This window comes from Pygocentrus nattereri, chromosome 7 (genome assembly GCF_015220715.1).
Source record: "Pygocentrus nattereri isolate fPygNat1 chromosome 7, fPygNat1.pri, whole genome shotgun sequence".
In the NCBI taxonomy this organism is placed as follows: Eukaryota; Metazoa; Chordata; class Actinopteri; order Characiformes; family Serrasalmidae; genus Pygocentrus; species Pygocentrus nattereri.
In genome coordinates this window covers 8,007,501-8,027,531 of record NC_051217.1, presented here as the reverse complement: position 1 = coordinate 8,027,531, position 20,031 = coordinate 8,007,501, and the positions used below count along the sequence as shown (strand labels likewise).

At 41.4% G+C, this 20,031-nt stretch overlaps 1 protein-coding gene across 3 annotated transcripts in view; it reads left to right on the top strand.

The window, feature by feature from the left end:
* hipk2 (homeodomain interacting protein kinase 2) overlaps positions 1–20,031 on the top strand; it is a 122,725-nt gene that overhangs the window by 32,076 nt on the left and 70,618 nt on the right. For all 3 annotated transcript variants that reach the window (XM_017684584.2, XM_017684500.2, XM_017684424.2), the window contains exons 2-3: positions 2,335–3,125; positions 3,996–4,381. In XM_017684584.2, coding sequence (XP_017540073.1) covers positions 2,335–3,125; positions 3,996–4,381 — 1,177 coding nt within the window. The remainder of the gene's footprint in view (positions 1–2,334; positions 3,126–3,995; positions 4,382–20,031) is intronic.

Below are 20,031 nucleotides of genomic sequence, written 5' to 3'. Positions count from 1 at the left end.
TAAATCTAGCCTGAAACAGAGCAGACTTACACTGTGTGATGTGATGTTTTTAACTGAATTTCTTCCTGTGGGGTTGTACAGTTTTTGACCAGTTTGAGCATCATAGCTTACTTTCAGACTGTGTACGCTAGGGATGTGCATTCTGACTAATTCTGATATTCACGTATCTGTTAAGACCCCACAACCCAGAAGGATAAGAGTAGGAGTTAATGAATGGTTAACCCCACCGAAGAAAAAATCAAAGATACAAAAAAATTAATAAAATAAAATAAAAGGAAAGATTAAAACAGACGCTGGTCACAATTACTGTTAAGGCTGTAAGCTTGTCTTTTCGCTGACATTACTGGAGGCTAAAATTTTAGATGCGGAGGAAAATTTGTAGGTTTTTGTGTCAGATGTGTAAAGGAGGCTAACTCAGAACAGCTAATTAGCTAATGAGTTAAAAGAGCCAAGCAGTACAACGTTGGATGCCGATGAACACTCATCGTCTTTTACATGACGTCATTTCTTCTCAGTGGGTGAATTTGGGTGTTCCAGTTACTTCCATGGCCACAGGTGTATAAAACCAAGCACCTAGGCCTGCAAACTGCTTCTACAAATATTTGTGATAGAATAGTTTGCTCTCAAGAGCTTAGTGAATTCCAGGTATCGTGATAGGATGCCACCTATGTAACAAGTTCAGTCGTGAAATTTCCTCACTACTAAATATTCCACAGTCAACTGTCAGAGGTATTAAAACAAAGTATAACATAGTGCACAGAGGGCGCCAACTTTCTGCAGAGTCAATTGCTACAGACCTCCAAAGTTCATGTGACCTTCAGATTAGCTCAAGAACAATGCATAGAGATCTTCATGGAATGGGTTTCCATGGCCAAGCAGCTGCATCCAAGCCTTACATCACCAAGTGCAATGCAATGCGTTGAGTGCAGTGGTTTAAAGTGCCACCACTGGACACTAGAGCAGTGGAGACTGAAGTAATGAGTCACACTTCTCTGTCTGGCAATCTGATGGATGAGTCTGGTTTTAGCGGTTGCCAGGAGAACGGTACTTGTCTGACTGCACTGTGCATAGTATAAAGTTTGGTGGAGGGGGAATCATGGTGTGGATTTGTTTTTCAGGAGTTGGGCTCGACCCCTTTGTTCCAGTGAAAGGAACTCTTACTGCTTCAGCAGACCAAGAGATTTTGAACAAGTTCATGCTCTCAACTTTGTTGGAACAGTTTGGGGACGGCCCCTTCCTGTTCTAACATGACTGCACACCTGTGCACAAAGCAAGAACTTGGCTGGCCTGCATAGTGTCCTGACCTCAACCCGATAGAACACCTTTTGGGATGAATGAGAGCGGAGACTGCAAGCCAGGCTTTCACGTCCAACATCAGTGTCTGACCTCACAAATTCGCTTCTGGAAGATTGGACAAAAATTCCCATGAACACACTCCTAAACCTTGTGGAAAGCCTTCCCAGAAGAGTTAAAGCAGTTATAGCTGTAAAGGGTGGGCCAACATCATATTAAACCCCATGGATTAAAAATGGGATGTTACTCAGGATTGTGTACGTGTGAAGGCAGATGAGTGAATACTTTTGGCAATGTAATGTATTTTCTCTAGTTTTCTTGTGGTGAAATGTAATAAAAACCCAAATAGTGATTTCAGTATTAGAAGCACTGACACCTTGAGCAGTTAACCAGGTACACCAGTACTTGTTTCTAGTTTACACCTGGTCATTTCATATGACTTTATCTGAATTGTAACCTGATAAGATTTTAACCACATGCATTTCTACTTGTCAATCGAATCTCTGGCTAGTCAGATTGAAACCTGATTGTTGCATGGCATATATTTGCAAATTAGCTTGTATATTAATGTATAATGTATTTATCAGTATATGTATCGTCCTGTATATACATTTTTATTTAGATAATCTCTAGATTTAATTTAGATCTAAATGTTGTAATTAAATGTAACATATGTTAGTACAAAATAAGGCAAAATATTAGATCAGTATTAGTACCGGCCTGGAATTGCGGCCGTCTCTAAGTGATGTAGAAAGCAAATATGCATTTCATTTATTGTTCTTTGTGTGACTGTGTTTAATGATTTGAAGTTAATCTTGACGTATTCTTGACCACACACTGCCCTGGAGCACATACCTTTTAGATAAGCATCCAGCCTCAATAGCTGAGTAGAAATGTGTAGGGCATCTATATAATATGTATCAGACAGGCTTGCCTTGGCTTGTGAAGTTTTTATTTAAAGCTTGCGCTCAGGTTTCAGACCGAGCTCACATTCACTCTTCTTACTTTCTTCCCTGTGCCGCCCCCCCTGTTCTTCTTCAGGTATGGCCTCGCAAGTGCAAGTATTTTCCCCCCACGCTCTCCAGTCAAGTGCCTTCTTTAGCGTGAAGAAGCTGAAGGTGGAGCAGAGCTGCAACTGGGACATGACAGGGTACGGCACGCACGGCAAGGTCTACGGTCAGAACGGCAAGCAGAGTGTGTCCGTGGCTCCAGTGGGCATCAACGCCGCCTCCCTCCAGGTGTCCAGCTCCTCGCTACCCTACGAGCAGGCCCTCCTCTTCCCAGCCGGCCCGGCCCACATAGTGGTGGCCTCGGCTAGCAGCAGCACGTCTGGTGCAGCTGGCCAGCTTCTGGGCAGCACGGGCAGTAGCAGTGGAAGCGGCAGCGGAGGCCACAACCTAACGCGCCGCAGCACAGTCAGCTTGCTGGATACATACCAGCGATGTGGGCTTAAGCGCAAGAGCGAGGAGCTGGACAACAGCAACAACGGCAGTGGGGGCAGCGTGCACGTGGTGGAGGAGCAGCAGCAGCAGCAGCAGCAGCAAGGGCCAGCACCCATGATCCAGAACAACGGGCAGAGCGGAGCGGGGGTCGCAGCGGCTACTGTGGCCACTGCCTCCACTACTGCCACGTCCAAGACCAGCGGTGCAAACAGCGAGGGCGACTACCAGCTCCTGCAGCACGAGGTGCTGTGCTCCATGACCAACACGTATGAAGTGCTGGAGTTCTTGGGCCGGGGCACTTTTGGCCAGGTGGTGAAGTGCTGGAAACGTGGAACCAGCGAGATTGTGGCGATCAAGATTCTGAAGAACCACCCATCGTATGCCCGGCAGGTAAGCATGGACGGTATGCCATTACAAGGAATGACACTGTGTCATTATGTGAATTTTACATTTTTCTTAATTTCTTTCTTTCTTATGTTTCTGTGGGCTGTTTTTATGTACACAGGACCGTTTTCTCTAAGAATCTCAGAATTAATTAGGCTGTTTTTGTTACTGTGTCTTTAAAACTGATGTATGTTAATGTGATGTGTTCTGATTGGTCTTTCTCTATTGTGCCTCATTTAAAAAGCAGTTCATGCTGAAATGCTTCGGCACTAAACTGCTAAGGCTAAATACGTAAATATAGGTAAATGTATTGTTTTCAATACATTTAAATATATTTATCACAAAAACAAGTATTATTACTTTGCAGTGAAGGATTTACTTCCTTTTCACTCTTTTAGTTTCAAATGTATCAAATATGGTATAGCGAGTCTTTGTTAGATCCAGCAAACTGTTAAAGGTTACTTTACAGACCAACTGACAGTGGAAGCTAGAACTGATAATGAGCAAAGAGCTCAAAACAAACAGGACTGAGGTTTACACAGAACTGGTTTCGGATTATTTGAAATTGGCTTGCCTCCATAGTTTACAAGCTTAAAAAATAAACAATACATTGCAAATTACAGTGTCACCTTGTTAGCTAAAGGTGGCTACAGCTGGAAGCAGGTTAGTCACCTAAAAACTGTTCATATGCAAGAATATGAAGATGCATATTTACTGTTTAACATTTGTGCTGTAACAAAAAGAATGCTTTTCAGTTGCAAATTGCTGTTTATATTTTACACTATCATACTCTTAATGTCTGCATAAGGATATGGATTATACTAGGATTATAGGATTATACTAATTTGAGTTCATATCGGACACACCCACCCACAGGGTCAGATCGAGGTCAGCATCCTGGCACGCCTCAGCACGGAGAGTGCAGATGACTACAACTTTGTCCGGGCCTACGAGTGCTTCCAGCACAAGAACCACACGTGCCTGGTCTTCGAGATGCTCGAGCAGAATCTATACGACTTCCTCAAGCAGAACAAGTTCAGCCCGCTGCCACTCAAGTACATCCGGCCAGTCCTGCAGCAGGTGGCCACAGCCCTGATGAAGCTGAAGAGCCTGGGTCTGATCCATGCCGACCTGAAGCCTGAGAACATCATGCTCGTAGACCCCGCCCGCCAGCCCTACAGGGTCAAAGTCATTGACTTTGGCTCTGCCAGCCATGTGTCCAAAGCTGTGTGCTCCACTTACCTGCAGTCCAGATACTACAGGTAAGGCAGACTCATCAAACAGCAGCTTATGGGTCAAGCAGCTACCAGCTATTTGTAGATGCGATTTGTTTCCTCACAGTTGATTTCCTGTAAGGCACTGGTTTAGCCATAGGGAATGAGTAATCATTTGTTTTGTAGATGGTTCATTGAAGTTGATTTGGATGCTTTCCTTTAAGTTCCCTGAATGAACTTCCTTAGTATAGGCTGTGAAAGAGAACTGCAAAACTCGCAGGCATCCTGAGAATCCAGCTGCTGATCGTATTTAATGTGATATAACAAGCAGTGTTGTTTGCTGCTTTGAAGACTGAAGATGATCTTTTTAGTGCGCTTTACAACACAGTACAGCTTCACAGTGATAGCACCTGGGAGATATTTGCTGCAGATACATTTCTTGTCTTGTTTTCTTGCTTTCAGCTTTTGACACTCTGTGAGTTTAAGGGCAGAATGGATTTCTTTGTTTCAGAAAAAGAGCCTAGAGAAAGCCAGCATCGAAGAGTGGCTTTAAATGCTGGGCCTGTTGCAATTAGGCGCCCCAAATCCCCCCTGTCCCTTCACCCCCACCCCGACCCCCCGTCCCTTCACCCTACCCCTGCGTCACTGTGAACCTTTTCCCTGGGGATGCAGATGCAGGGTCAGTCCGAGTTCTCCAGTAATACTCGCCTGTAATCCACACCAGAGCACCAACATTAGAAACAGATGACTCACTTGAAAGCTTCACTTTTTTGCCCCCTCTTGCTTTTTGAACTCTTTCATTTTGCTACAGCCGTGTTTGGGTTTTGCTGAGAAAGTGCAGGAATTCAACTGGACTCAGGAACTGTTAAGACAGAAGCTCGCTTTGTTGGAGTCTAAGTGACCCTACATCGTAGAGCGTGCATGGTACATGACCACACAAAAGTCCTCTAAAGGGGTCAGCCTGACTACTGCCAGATGTGCATCTTGTTTTCTGGGATGCTACTTTGAGGATGCCAAGGTCGTTGTTACCAATTAACGTTAATGAGGTCATAATCTCAACATGGCAAATGTCTTGTTTGGGAATGTGCGCTGAAGTGAGTGGAAAGTGAGTGGAAAATGTGGAAACTTTGCAACTTTCAAGCCTGTTGTGATTTCCTTTGCACTTTCTAGCTATGCTGATGTAATCACTTCAAGCCTGCACAAATATTTGACATTACAAACCACCACTTAGAATAACAAGTTTCAAGCACTAGGTCATTGCAAATGGCTTTGATTGCTGCTAGTTGAGATCTTTTACAAGGATCTGCACAGACATGTTTATTGTCAAGCATAATATTCTCTTTGTACTCTCAAAATAAAATAGTTGTAGAAGTGGCAAATATTAGGCTGTTACCTCTCTCACTTTATTCAAGTGCAGTGCTGCTTCTTCAGCTGTAGTGATACAGTAAGTACAGTTTGAAAGTAATTGTTATTTTGACTTGGCATTCCAGCACTTTAGCTTTGAAAGCTAACCTACTTTGAAATCTATATGCCTATTACTGGGTGATATAAAGTGGAATAACATCCACTTTATATCATTTTTTCTTTTGTTAGCTCTGCTGTTCATGATGCAACAATAACAAACAGCAGGACAAGAATCACCTGAGTAGCCAATTGTCTGATAGGCGTTTTGGCAAAAATGTAGTATCACTTTACATGTAGACATTTTCACAATGGACAATATATATTACAATATTTTATTTTTTGAGGCTTGGGAAGTTGATACAGACAGAAAAACTCTAGTAGTGCCACAATTAAAGCAAATTTATCACTCATTTTGCTTATTTTAAATACGATTTTGATACAGTATTTAAGCAGTACAAAGTTCCATTTCACAGAGTGCATATATGAAAACTAAACTTCAAAAACAGCCCATTTACATCTGTCTGCCTATTCGGCAAACAGTTGTTTAGCCCTGCCCGTTCACACTGAAGTTAGAAGGAGCATTTTAGTTTTGACTGCTTTTATAATGAGGCCCAATACAGGGCAGTCAATCAGATCGGAGCTCAGTGACACGCATCAGCCTGTTTAATCTCTTTTTTTGATTCGTAAGACCGTTCGAATATATGTGGCCTTCAGGGGAAAAATTACAATGCAAGAAAAGCATACGCGCTGGGCCCTAAGTATAAAAAGACTACCAAATCTACAAAAAAGTACAGTAATTTATATTCAGAGAAGCTGATATCCAACATTTTTCATGTACAAATATGCTGATGCCAATTCTGATACATAAACATTCATAAAATGTATAATGGAGATCAAAACCACCTAAATCAACATTACAAAGAAACATATTTCTGTAGTGTTACAAATGTACTACATTTAATAACTTGTAGATATTATGACTCACTGTCTCAGCATCACCTAAACATTCTGCTCTTCCAGAGGACAATAAACACATCAAGTATCAGTTTGTAATCTTAATCACATCTAAATTTCCATGTGATGCTGACCATATTTAAAAGCAATTATTCGCTGACACTGATTCTGATGTCTTTGTACACCTCTAGTATGGATGGTATCTATGATAAAATCAGAAGATCACCTCACTCTCCAATTACAATGTATGCTTTAAAAAGGAAAGTCACTGTGGCTATGACTCCTACTTCACCTGATATACATGCACATATAAAAGCTCAATTAAATCTGAATTATAGCTTCGATGGAAGTCCTATGTGCTAGTGTACAGAGCACAATTAGAAAAAAACAGTGTCCAATTACTTACAGACTGCACTATGTATCGTAATATTGGGCAAGCTTGCAGGCATTTTAGTGAGTGGTGGGTGAGCAAGGTCAGCTATGTGCAAAGAGTGGGCTGTGAAGTGTAATTACCAGGAGCCATGTGTCTTGTCCTGTGTGGGAGTGCACAGAGAGGATGATCCCCCTAATTTCCTCTTGGCAGGAGTGAAGAGGCGAAAAACAGCTGACACTGAGCAGAGTTTTACTAGTTACCACTTACCAGCCCTCTGTGTATGTGAGAGAGCGATAAATAAAGAGGAGCTCAACGCTGGATTTTGTGCCATCTATATTTTGCAGAAATGCCACATTACCACTTTGTCCGTAACGCTTGCACTAACAGTCCTAAAAGTTCAGTCGCACAAAAGAAAGACGGAAGAACAGAGAGAAATACACACGAAAAAAAAGGAATTAAAAACAAACTGGCTTTACAAGGTGTATAAGATGAACTGACAGAATGTCAATGTAGGCCTATTCACACACACACACACAAAGGTTCTGGAAACCATGTTTATGTGAATCAAACCAGCATCAAAACAGCAGGTTTTAATAAGGAGGATAATAGCCTTTGAGATGAGCTAATCGCTGCTGTCGGAACAAAACCTTATATCTCCAAAATGGTAACATTACAGGAGAAGGAACAAACCTACTTTACTTTTAATGTAAGTCAAAGGAACCAGACTTTTTTTCCAAGTAGTTTTGGGCTGTTTCTTTTTATCCATTCATCATGAAATTTACACAAAATATAAAGGACAACAGACATTTTCAAATGATGTCAAATACTTAAAAAATGACAAAAATGGAGATACGAGGTTTTGTTCCGACAGCAACGTGATGCTGAAGCTAACACTGGAGGTTATCAGAGCAATGGCAGAAAGTCTTTCAGCCAATTTGAATGAGGCAGAACATACAATGGCATTCCTATGAGTGCAATAATATTAACTTTTTCAGTCATAAATATGAGACTGATTGATCAAGCTAACTGTAACTATCTGTAGCTAAGTTAAGAAAACGTAATTTATTAACTGATCTTACATTTTTTTCTGTAATATTTTTGATCATTAGACTTCATATTATGAATTCAGCAAAACCAGTAAAACAGACAAAGTTTACATTGGAGCCAGCATAGTTCTGCCTTTGGCAGCGAGCTGTGAGGGTGGCCTTCCACAAAGTTTTATCAGGAATAAAATAACCATTCATAACCATCCACCATTTCTTAGGCCAATAGGTCTGTAAGTTTCTTTGGAGAAGTTTTGGCAGAGTTTGTCTTTCGCTTGACAGAGGTAGGATTCTTTTGAGAAGGTAGCGCTTAGCTGAGATGCATATCAGTTGGAGTATTTTCATTAAGAAGGCAAAGTACCATGCTCAAACTGCTCAAATAATATATGTACTTTGCAGAATAGCTAGCTACTGGTTCTTATGTTACCAATAGGCTATGCACAGCTACTGTTGTAATCATGTGTTATGCTTTGCTTTACAATATGTGATATTCTTCTGTGATATTTCAGGCTAGATTTGTTGGATCAGATTTGTTTTTTCCTTAGCATTTTCTGCTGAGATCAGCTGAGATTCTACTGACACTGGCTATCAGATCTGTGTCCATCACTAGTATTATTATGTTTGTATTTCAAAGAAGCCTTGAATCTTCTGTAAAGCAATTATATTATCTTGCTGTTGCGTAATTTCATGTGGTCTGCCAGTATTTCCACCCTACATCTAGGCTCACCTCTGAGAGGCAGATGAGATCTGACCTCAATTAGACCTTACCCCATGTTAACCCTCAGCCCACAGTTCCATGGGCTTTCACCTCATTTTTACCTCTGCTCTGTCCCACATATACCTAAGCATGCTCACACTCAAACACTGCTTTTCCGAACAAGCAGTGACCCACCTGCAGAGGCCTCCCACAGCTTTCACCTCCTTAGGAAGGATCACACTGTTCTTGGCACCCACTGTCTGTTTAATAGAGGTTTTATTCTGCTGAAAGGGCTTCTCCCTCTCTCTCTCTCTTTCTCTCTCTTTCTCTTTCTTGCTCTCTCTCTCTCTCTTTCTGTCCTGTCTCTTCCATTGAGAGTGCTCCAGGTGGGTGAGGGAAAGAGCCTGGCTCTCTGGGAGAATGTGCTGTGAATATTGCGATAAATTGCTGCTACTGTTGAGAATACATGACTGTTTTCCTGTCTTAGATCAGATTTGAGTACCGATAGGCAGCAAGTCTCCCTGCTGGTTTTGCCACAGAAAGAGACCACAAGAGAGAAAGAAGTAAAACCTCTCTGGAGAGGAAACCGGCATTTGCTTCCTTTTCTTTCAGCCTGTCTCAGTCTGGTAATTCTGTAAAGCTGCTGCAGAAGTCACTTAATTGGCAAACAGAAAAGAAAAAAGCGCCTGTTTCATTAAACAATAAGAGAAAATTGAGAACTAAGGCTTTTTGCAATTCATTCATGCATTCCGGAGAGCAAACGTCACTGTTCAGGGGTGATGGTTTTTTCAGAGAGCTCTTACAGAAAGGCATGCTTGCTCATGCTTCCCTCGTTCGGTTCCCCTCAAGTTATTTATTTTGGCTGTGCTTTTAAATCCATGGGACAATTACCAATGGTCTTCGACAGGACAGGATGCACCAATGTTCCCTCTTTGCATATTTTTAACCAGAGCCCCTCTCAGCCTACTCCGTCTATCTTCGGTTTCTAAACGGCGCTTCCTGTCAGCTCTATCAACTGCAAAAGTGATTGTGGAAGGCAGAGAAATTCTCAGTTGGAAATTTCCAAAGCCTCAGCAGCTCACTCTTGCTTCTGGTGTCAGTCCTCCCCGCTTGCTGTGAAAGCTTTCCGCAAATGACTGTTGGCACTGGCAGCTCAGACTCAATCAGTTGATCTTCATATCTTTACGGGCTCTGCTTGCTGAGAGTGCTCAGCCTGTCTGTCGTGATGGAATTTGATCTATTGAACATGAGCGTTTGTACTGTATTGGATTTAAGAGCTCACATTACCAGGGTGTAGCTACGTTTCAAATATAGATTTTGCACCAGGGCATATTGACGCAAGTAAACTAAGCAATGCTAATCAGGGTAAACATTTGCATGGTGGTGGTATGTTGGCTCGATGTGGGAATCTTGGGGTGGTTAGACACACGCATGCACCACAAAATTTCATATGCCTTAGGTTAGGTATTTAAACGGCATGTTGTTAAAGCAAACAGCACTTTTTACTGTTCCACTTTGATTTAAATTCAGCCTTGCTTAGCCTGATCTGGAAAAAAGGCTCTCTTCCCCTTTTCCCAGTGCTTTTCTCGATCTTGCCTTGCCAGCACTGTGCCTTAGAAATATATTTGCTCAGGACCATTCCTTTGGCTTGAGGTCTTTGAGTTGGCTAAGTCCTGCCTCTTCCTAATGCTGTGTTTTTTTTCAGGTTACATCAGCTAAACTTGCTCTACCCTCCCAGTGATGCACACTAGCTAATGATGTAACAGGTAAAGCTGGCTGCTTTACTCAGGACCAGATAAAGAGGATTATTGTTCTGTCCCAGTTGAAATTCTTTGCCCCATTTATCTGTAAGGAAAAAAGCTGGAGTTGCTTGTTTTGTGTGTGGAATGCTCTGATTGAAGTTTGGGGTTTATGTGAGATTGCCACTGTCAGCTATGCGTGTTGGAGCATTACATTTACATGGCTGTGGTTGGAACGAGGGAAGCAGATGTAAACGCTGACGTGTCTGCACTTTCACTGTCTTTTCTTTCTCTATCTCACTGTCTGCTCTCCCTCTCCCTTCGTGTCGTCATTTCGCAGCACTGCTGCACACATGGAGGACCCCGCTTGGTTCAGCAGTGTGAGTCATGGCAGCCAGAGGTCACAGAGGAAGAGACAGCATGGCCGCTTGGTGTGTCAGTCAATACTCTCCAGATGTCAGAACCTTAATATAGGAAGGCTTGAAGGGGAGAAAGCATGCCCTGAATTTTGCCGTAGCCCAGAGATGCATCTGCTGCCTGCATGTCCTTGCTTTTTTCTTGAATACCCAAGCGTTAATGACTTTAACTAGTCACCTGAAGGTTCTTACCCAGAAATCTATTTATTGCCTCCCATCAATCAAAACTCCATCACTGGAAAAAGCAGTGCTGGTTCTTTAATTGCATGTGGATGCTATGAGGATCATCTAGCTTTCCTCTCTTCCCCTTGCCTATTTTTGTCCTTGTTGGTTCTCCACTTGTGTGATATGTCTTAAAAGGATTCCTAGCCAAAGTGCAAAGTCACTTTAAATAGTTCCTAGCCAAAGCCAAAGTGCAGAAGACTACTGGTCAGGCCCTGGGGATGTCTTTAGGAGAAGACCACACAATGTGCTTTGTCCATTAATGGGCAGATTTCATACCCAGAAGACTTTTCTTCCATAGCTCTTCAATGCCGTGATGTCCCTGGCTTCTAGATTAGGATCTATGAATGTTGACGGTTGATGGTGCACCACGAATGCCAAACAGCAGCACACGTAACCGAAACAAGCCCCATTTTATGTATCTGTCTAGATTTAGAATTTCACAGAGAACATGATCCTTTTCTTCCCATAACAATGCATCCCAGTGTGCGCAGTCAGAACCTGCCTATCTCGTGTTTATAAATGAACTGCCGTTCCAGGACATTTACTGTGGCTCCGTGGCAGGCATTAAAGAGCACTCTAATGAATGAGGTTGCCACTAGTTACTGTTCCCTCAAGCGTGCATAAGGCGTCTTTTTATTCCACTGTGAGCAAGCGGTGGGATCCTGTTACTCGGAGCCAAATCTGAATCTGAGAATGAGGGTCTGCCTCTAGCAAGCACAGGTGCTGTTTACCTGTAAGGAATCATGACCTATGGACCCTACAGACAGCTTACATAAACTGGTTTTAGCAGAGGTTAGTTTCTCTGCTACCACAATCAAAGCCTTACAGCCACATGTGCATATAAATAATTCTGGCTCTCTGAAATCACATATTACCACATTTATTCGTTTTGTCGATGCTGGCATTTCTCTGTGAAACCTTTGAATTTTTATATAAAGAATCATTAGAAAGTAAGAATAATTAGAATAGTTGAACTATGAGGCTGTGTTGTGGGTGGACAGAAAGGTAAGGGAATGAAAGGATGTTTTCTCTCTGGTTCTCTTAAGAATGAGTTTCATGCCACTTTCAACCTTTTGTGAAGATGAGTGACAGAAATGTAATAACCAGGCGCTCATCTAATTTGCCTGTGGGCCACTCGCTTCACCACTTCTACCTCTTTCGTCAATGGAGCAAGAGACAAGTAGCTAATTAACTCCTGTTAGTCAAGCATATGAACACTCAGCTGATTGCTTAAAGTCATTTTGCCAGGCATTGATATCACACAATTTCTCTCTCTGAGATCAGGAAGAGGGAGAATGGAGCCCGAAAACATGGTTTGGTGTGGGCTGATTATCTGGGACTATATTAGAGGATTGTGCCTGGTTTCTGTTGTTGTTGCCTTTCCCTCTGGGATCCCTTCAAGTGGACCTTATGCTAGTGTTTTTCCTTTTAAAGCAAATTATGTTCTCTTTTAAGACAGTATGTTGCCTTTTTGATGGATATAGCATGGAACATGGACCTTCCAACTAGGTAAATTATGTCCAGTCCAGATGTTACTTCTTATACACGTTATACATAAATATCCAGCCACTCATCAAGTTGAATGGTTCGGGCTGGCACCCATACAGATGATCAACAGACGTTTTCCCACTGCGCCACACTTATACTGTGCATCAGTATGTTTGACTGCATACAAAATGCCTCAGTTTATCCACATATATTCAGTGTTTTTAGCAACTTGTTCTCTAAAGCTGTAAGTCACTCCTTGCCGCCACAGTTTATGGGCAGTAGGGCAATGCAAGCGAGTCAACGGCCCCCTCTCGTCTCCTCTCCTCTCTACCACAGTCACGGCAAATGTCTGGCTCTCAGGCAGCCGTGCAGTTTCCCATGAACCCCACCGAATGAAACAGATGCATTTGTTTTCTCAATTGGAAGAATTTGCTAATGTGTGTGCAAGGGTAAATAGTTTGGCTAATTTACGCCAGGCCCAGCTAGTTGTGCCAGCTGAGGCCCTTTTGAGCTCGCTGCTCTTTCTGCTCTGGGACGCTCTCTTCTGTTCCGATATGCGCTGCTCTGTTTGTACTGTCTGGTTCAGTGGTCTTCAGAGTGCTAATCCAAAAGCTGTCCTTTGCTGTCTTGCATGTAAACCTTACATTCTGTTGACCACTGACGTTGACAGCGGCAAGATTGTATGCCTTGATTTCTTGATTAGCTGCAGCGACCGAAGCTAACTAGATTTTATTTTCGGCTCTCCATTAGCCCCTCTAGATTTATGATACCAGCTCATCACTTGTGAGATTTTGATGCTGTTATTGTTATGAAAAGGAATGGCTGTCAAATCGTATTTCACTCAGGTTAATAAATAATCTAAGATGATTAAAAGCTTTATGGTGCAGAAATGTATCACCATGTATCAAATTGCAGCAGTTTGGGCCCAGGGCACAATTTGTTTGGAAAAATAATTACCCATGTATTGAATCCTTGTTAATAATTAAGGTGGTTAGCATTTGAAATGCATGCAGTGAGGCTTTGCCTGGAACAGTTTCTTATCTTTGGACAGGCCCATTATGGCCCTCTGAGCTTAGTGGAAAAGTGCTCCTCATTAAACAGAGTTCAGCTCTTTTCATCAGGATATATACTTAAAGGAACACGTGAGCCTTAAAGATTGCGTGTGAGTAGACACTATTAGTGTCTGTTCTTCTGTCTTGAGGGTTAGCCTGGGCTAAAATACAGTGTATTCTGACTATATGCTTTTATAAATGCGGAGAATATATTTATATCTCATGGCCATATCATGAGAGAAAAAAGAGTATGAGTATGAGTATGAATGAAGCCTTTATTGTCACATAGTCACCAAAGTAACCAGCGAAATAGGACATAGACGATTGAATACATACAGCCAAATTGAAAGCTCTGCTGTATATGCAGTGGTCGTTCTTGTATGCATATAGGCACCTGTGGAGTTTTATATCCATCTGAGTATACCACACCTTGTTAATGATACTGCAGGAGAAAGAACTAGTCTTATTACAGGTCCACTCAGCACTGAAAGTGCTGAAAGCTTTCTCTGACGTCTTGGAACCGCTCGGTTCAGCTCAGGTGGTCGTTCCACATAAGAAAACACAGCAGCCACCGCACAAGCAGAGAACTGTCTGTAACCAAGGAATATCATGTCCTCATGTGGTATCATCATCCAAATATCTCTCAACACAACATTATCCTCATTAAGCCCACAGCGGAGTAACACAGGGAATGAAAGGACTTAAACACAGGCGTACATGCACTCTCTTTAATTAGCCTCTGTTTGGTAAGTCTATCAGCAGACAGATGGCACTTGTTGAGGCTGAGAACTTCTCGCTGTCATTACGCTAACGGTTCCGGTCAGAGTGTTTATCAGCCATTTTGTTTGTCTTATTTTTACATATTTCTTGATCATCCTCAGTGCAGCTGTAATGTACATTAGCGTGCCTGATATGCACGTAGCCTCCCATCTGTGCTGAGCTGGTCCTGTGTGTTCTGTTGGAATATGTTTTAGAAGCTCGGGGTTCATCATACTCACAGCTGCTTTACTTATCTAATGGAAATATGCGACAAGAGCTTGTGGCTTTATGGGAACTAAAGGCTCTGGAGACTTACATCACTTAAAGTCTCTATGGAGCTCAAATAGATGATTCACTTATTAATACTGATTATAAAATTTACAAAACTATATGAATGAGCAATTTAACCATGCTACCAGTATTAGGGCTGGGCAATGTGTTGGTGTTTGTGGTTATTGTGATAAATCATATCACAGTATGTTTTTCTGAGCGTGGATTGTGCATGTTTACAAAGAGAGCATCGTTTGTGCTGTTTAACTGAATTGAGTACGGCACATTATGAAATACTGAAAAGAAATAATTGTACTGGCTTTTTGTCTGTAATCAAACTGTAGGAAAACAAAAGATTGTTAGCCCAACATATAGTTGTATGCAAAAGTTTAGACACCCCGGTCATATTACATGTTCTGTTGATCTTCTGTGTGAAGATAAGAACCCATCCTGTACAGAGGACATGTGGAAATATTAGATATGCATGTGTTGTAGAAAAGCAACAGCATAATCTGCATAGTAACAAGCAGCTGATAGAATGTCAGTTTGTCATCCCATTATCTTATTTAATTACTTAATTCTAGTCAATTATTTGTTTTTTTTTCCTGTTTCTTTATAAGTAGTTAACAGTTTCTTCATAAAGAGTTTATAATCTCAAAAAGGAAATATTGTATATTATGTGCCTTGTAGCATTTTGTTGTCATATTTTTGCCATATCCAGCCTTACAAACTCATTTTCAAGTGCTTTTGCATTTTAGAATGACATTTAGCATGGGGCTAAATTATTCACGTAAATAATGATTAAATAAAGAACGCAAACAGTTCCTGAGATTAAACCTGTCGGTAATGATTAGCGACTATCATACATAGCTTGTATATCTGTGTTTGGTATCAGCCGTGCATTTGACGTCCAGTTATATAGGGATAGCCGCTTGCGAACATTTATACACAATTTAAATGCTAATGGTCCTGCATGGTCTGTGCACTGGTCTATTCAGTGCTCTTGAATTGTCAGAGCGGTGCTGCTGCTGGAAGAATAGCCTAACTAGCCAACCCTCCCATCTCAGCCTGCCTCGCGCTGCCTATGCAAATCAGTGGCGGCCTCCCTGGGCTGCCTGCTTAAGTACTTTAGATTCATTAATGTGTAAGACATGTGGGGCTGATGAAATTCTAAATGAATATATGCTCTGGTCTCCGAAATCTCTCTCTCTCTCTCTCTCTCTCTCTCTCTCTCTCTCACTCTCTCCCTCAGCCTCTCTTTTCCTCCATAGCTGCAAGGCTGAGCATCTTCATAATCATTTATCAAGAGATGGAAGGCGTGTTAATAATCATTCTTTTACGTTCATGGAAGCTGAAGCAGTTTGGTTGCTATTAGAATCATGCCTGTGTCAATCCCTCTGAAATGTAGATTCTTAGTACAGTGCTTTGATGTGTTTTTTTTTTTCTTTTTATTGTTATTTTTAGGTTTTTATTTTCAAGGTATTTCTTATAATTGTCTCCAGAACTTGTTTACCTAAAGGCTCTGTTGTAATGAAAATGACCCTTGGCAAACACATCACAGAGTTTATTATGAGATTTTTTTTATGTGGTTATATGTTACCTGAATGTCTCTGTAGGCTTGGAGTAGGTTTTTATGTTTGTGGTGGAGTAGAGATAATATCATGTGTGGCTGTACACATCACCCAAGCTATAACAACCAGCATACATACACACACACACACACACACAAGCACACACACACAAGCACACACACACATGCTCCTCCTGGACCCTTAAAACAAAAACGATCAGATCCCCCTTTACCCCCCCCCCCCCCCCCCTTCAGTCCAGTCTGTCTGTGCCAAGCCATCCGCTCAGATAGGTGTGCAGCCGGCCCTGGTCTCAAAAAAAAAAAGACCTCTCGACATCCCAATCGTTCTGCATCATTCAGGAGGTCTCCATGGCAACACTAACACAAAGAGATGGCCCTAAGAGGGCCAGCCAGTGTGGGGGTGTCGGGGCTGCGGGAGGCGCTAGTGTGATCAGGCCAGCAGTAGATTATGTGAGGTTGAGGACTGAGAACGAGAGAGAGAGAGAAAGAGAGGGGGAGAGAGAGGCAAGGCTAATGCCCTCTTATCCTCCATACAATCCAGACCAGCTTTATTACCTTCTGTGTGTGCAAGAAGGGTGACATCAGATGTTGTCTCTTAGCGACCTTTGAAAGTATGCTGGAAAGTGTTACATTTGGTGATAATAACTTAAAACACCCAATCAGGAGTTGCCAGAACAGTGCTTTAGCAGCCTGTGGATCGTCTCTGACGTCAAACGTAGCCTGCGTTACAGCTTGAAATATTTGCTGTTGTTGGAAGAAAACCTTGAATCTCCAAAATGATAACTTTACAGAAAAAGGAAAAAAACCTACTTTATTTTTAATGTAAGTCAATGGAACCAGACTTTTTCCCTTTTTTTCTTTTTTTTTGGGGCTTTTTCTTTTGGTCCATTCACTATGAAATTCACACTTAGGGCAACAGGTATTTTCAAATCATGTCAAAACATTTAAAAACTGAGATAAAAAACGAAAAACAAAACAAAAATGGAGATATGAGGTTTTCTTCCAACGGCAGCGACATGTCAGATATGCTTGGATTCAGATTAGCGCTGGGCAATTTATGATCTGTTCCAGTACCTTTTTTGATGTTATACAACAGTGTTGTTATTTGTTTTTTAGCAGTTTTAATAGTGCTGTATGATATTAACTGGACACATCAGAATGTTTTCAAAAGACTGTACAAAAATCCATGAAACGAGTTGTTAATAACATTAGCACAAAAAAGGTACTAATTTTTAAACACTGGTAACATATTAATTTGTCCCTTTAAACCAGCCATAGAGCCTGGAGCCCAGCTGCTTGTTATATCTTTTTACTTTTAAACAGCCAGTATCATGGAGTATTTTTCAAAAATAAAATCTAAACAAATTACAAAGTGTGTAAAGTTTCCAGCCACATTGTTCACTCCACTGTCCATATTGTCAGTACACAGGGAATAAACTGAAAATGAAGCAGCCTATTTTGATTTCATTATTTTCATGATGTCACAAAAACCAACACATTTATATACACCCACCTATTCAGCCTAAAGCAGTTTAGCCTAGAGCAGTAATGCTGAGGTTTTAAGTACTGTTTCTGTCTAGACTGGCACAATACAAAGCAGCCAATCAGAACAGAGATCATTTACATATATCAGTCTTAAAGGCACAGTGACAAAAACAGCCAGTTTAATTGAAGGGAGGGAGACCATATGGATAAATCAGCAAGACGTAACATAGTGCTGTGAGAGTGACCGCGGAGGAGTTGAGGGATCTGCTGTTTCTCACACTGGATGTTGGTTATGCAGGCTTAATTAATCAGAGTGAATTATTTGAATCAGTAGACAGCCCCAACAAAAACTACATAAATAGTGCATTTTCTTCTGGTTTCTGTCTGGCTGACATTTACAGTACTGCGTACGGTTCCCTTTAATGTAAATTGATAGAAGCAGAACAGAACAATTCAGCCCAATCAAAACCTGGGTTTGTAAGACATTCTTTTAGCGTAGATTAGCACTGTCCAGGAAGCTTGGGTTCATTAACTTTATTTATGCATCTAAATTTATTTCTGCATCTGTACAGCACAGCACTCGTTTGAGCATTAATTCTCAGATAGCATTTGGGTTTAAGTTGTGCTCAGATTTCACCTCCGGTTTCTTATAGTCCTTCTCACATGGAGTTTGGCATGCATTTACCATTGCTTCAGATTTTCTACGCACTTCATTCTTTCTTCTCATTTTTTTGCTTGTAATAACTCATGTTATTAGCATGAAGCTTTGTGAGGCTGCGTGTATGAGAATAGATGTGAAATGAGATCAAATAAAATGGGATTTTGTCATGAAACGGTTTTCTGAGCTGTGATTAACAATTTGGTGCTGTGGTTCAGGTTCTGGTTCGGCTAGATTCTGAGTTTCAAGCCCAATTAAAGTTTTACTCCGTGTGCTAATGTGCATGCATTTTATAGCCGACGAGGTCTTTATTCTGTTCATGTCCCAAAGCCCCAGGTTGTCGCAGGGTGAAAAGACGTCAGGAATCACCAGCAGCAGTATGAGTGATTCCTGATCGGGGGTTTAAACATTGTATAGAGGATTAGTTTGCTGAGGAAATGGCTGTGGCTCTCAGTGATAGAGTCTGTGTTACTGAGGATATGAAAAGTGTAGAAAACCAATACACCACCACAGGAATGCCCGCATTGTTACTGTTTCCCATTAACTGTCCACACGCTGTCAGCTCCCTCAAACCGCTCATTGACCGGCTAACAGACAAAACACAGAGTGGTTAATGATCACGCCTGTGGAAATGCAGCAAAAGACTGCTGATCATTTCATTAAGCAGATGAAAATGTGCTCTTCTGATAAAATGCTCAAGTAAAATAAAAAGATCATTAATCTCTGCTTTTTTATTTTCACCTTATCGTCATATCACAGTGGCTGTTTTCCTGCTCCTGCTGATAGATCTGAGACCAACAGTACGGATCTAATACTATTGTTATGCCATTACGTTCCTTATTATTCACAGCCATTGCTGGGCTGCAGAGAGCAAAGCTAATTGTGCAATTGAAGCTATCGGCGGTACCGGTAACTGGTATTGGATGACTGATGTGACATAATCAGCTCATGCAGGACTGATTCTGAGCACTGTGGGTGCCTAATGAACTTGAGCCGTGAATGGCTGAAAACTTTAAACTGCAGGCTTATTGTTTCATTATTAATTTTAAGACCAAAGCAAGTAATTCAGTTCACTCAGCAACTTCTAAGTAACTAATATGCAAGTTATGTAGAATGAGCATGAAGATCCGAAGTGTGGGCCCACATATACGTCATTTAGAGTTCACAAAGTTAACCCTTTAAATGGCCAGGGCCTGCTGACTCACCCCATATTTTAAGAAGCCAGTTTGCGCTGTAGTTCATGGAGTTGCTGAATGATGAGCCTTAGCATGTGGTAAGCGTCAGATTTTACGGGGTTACAATATTCCTCTATACTCTAGCCAGAATAACATAACTAAAATAAAAACTGAAATCAAATAATTGAAATACATAGTATTTATTTCAGGAATACTCCAGTTTTTTTCTAATCTCTGTTTCTCTTATGTATAGCATATAGTTGATAACTAGTGCTAATCATTTATGTGCATTTTCTTGCATTAGGGATGTGCATTCCAATTAAATTTGATATTTTAGTAAGAGGAAAGGGAAAAAAGTTCCTCATCTGG